At 70.0% G+C, this 1,451-nt stretch overlaps 1 protein-coding gene across 1 annotated transcript in view; it reads right to left on the bottom strand.

Annotated features, from left to right (window-relative positions):
- Positions 1–1,294, bottom strand: part of CD8A (CD8a molecule) — a 5,571-nt gene extending 4,277 nt beyond the window's left edge. The window contains 4 exon segments of the mRNA XM_008591897.1: positions 24–134; positions 680–1,045; positions 1,134–1,222; positions 1,224–1,294. Of these exon segments, the coding sequence (XP_008590119.1) occupies positions 24–134; positions 680–1,045; positions 1,134–1,222; positions 1,224–1,294 (637 nt within the window).
- Positions 1,295–1,451: the final 157 nt, after the last annotated feature.

Here is a 1,451-nt window from a genome sequence, read left to right as displayed (position 1 = left end):
CCCGGCCCCTCCGCCAGCCTCACCTGGGCCGCCCGCCGCGGGCCGGCACGCATCTGGGCGCCGGGACGGGGCCTGCGACGCGGTGGTGGGCACCGGCGTGGGTGGTCGCGGCGCCGGCGTGGTGGTGGGCTTCGCTGCAGCAGCAACAGAGCGTGGTTGGGGGCCAGGCTGGGGATGTGGACGCGCCATCCCTTCCGCCCCTCGCGCCTTTACCCCTGGGGACACCTGCTACGGGTTTGCCACCTCCGGAACCCTATGTCGCCGAACTCCGCACCCGGCGCAGAGGAGAAGGGGTGGGGACCCCGGGATACGCGCGGACCCCTTCGCGGCATGGGGCCGTAGCACGCAGCGCACCCGACCCGAACCCGCTCCCCTCCGCCCAGCCTCTCTCCAGGGCTCCACCCGCATCCCTGTGAACTTGGGGTATCCTCATTTTACTGACGAGCAAACAGAGGCGCCTGGAGTCTAAGAAACGTGCCCAGGACCACACAAGCACCCGACTGGAGCCCAGATCGGCCGGACAGAAAAAAGCCATCTCCAGTCCTTGGTGAGCGGCACCTTAGCCTCAGTTTCCCCGTCTGTGAAATGGGAACAGTATCTACGTAGACCCCAGGGGCGCTGAGAGGCTGGAAAGCGGGGCGTCCTCCACGCGGGGAGGAGCCGCGCCCCGCGCCCGTACCTGGCAGGAAGACGGGCACGAAAGGGCTGAAGTATAGCACGGAGTTGGCCAGGACGGAGCAGAAATAGTAGCCTTGGTCCTCCTCGCGTAAGCGGCTTAGGGTGAGGCTGAAGACGTCTTTCTGGACCCGCCGGCCCAAGAACTGCTTGCCGTCCAGCCCCTCGGCCGTCTTGATCCGGGTTTGGGAGACGTACAGGAGGAAGGTGGGGCTGACGGCGGCGCCACGCGGCTGGTAGAGCCACGAGCAGCCCACCTCCGAGCTGGGCAGCAGCACCTCGCAGCGCAGTTCCACCTGCTGGCCCAGTTGCCCGGTCACCTCCCGCGGCGACATCCGGAACGGGCTCCTCCCGAGGGCTGCGCCGGCGTCTGCGGGCAGCGGGCAGCGAGACTGAGCCCGGAGCCCCGCGACCCCCGCTTGCCCCACCCGCTGCCTTCCCGGGGGCCGCAAACTCACGGAGCAGCAGGGCCAGCGGCAGGAGCGAGGTGGTCACCGGCGAGGCCATGGCGCGCTCCCTGGGGCGCGGCTCAGCGCGAGCTCCGACGCGCGCGGGGGCCAACGGGGCGCGGAGGCGGGAAGTTGCGCCCTTGGGCCGGCCGCCCAGCCCGATCTCGCATTTGGAGGATGTGATGTCACCCGAAGGTGGGGGCTCGCGGGGAGGGGACCAAAGGCAAACCTCGAACCGGTCGTGGTTTTCACCCAGCCCTGCTGGGCGCGGGTCGCAGGGCCGCAGCGACCCCTTCCCCGGCGGACGTTTGCGCTGAGTCCGCTGCT

This window comes from Galeopterus variegatus, unplaced genomic scaffold, assembly GCF_000696425.1.
Source record: "Galeopterus variegatus unplaced genomic scaffold, G_variegatus-3.0.2 Scaffold7380, whole genome shotgun sequence".
Classification (NCBI taxonomy): domain Eukaryota; kingdom Metazoa; phylum Chordata; class Mammalia; order Dermoptera; family Cynocephalidae; genus Galeopterus; species Galeopterus variegatus.
Note: the sequence above shows the minus strand (reverse complement) of the source record. Positions and strands in the feature narration are given on the sequence as shown.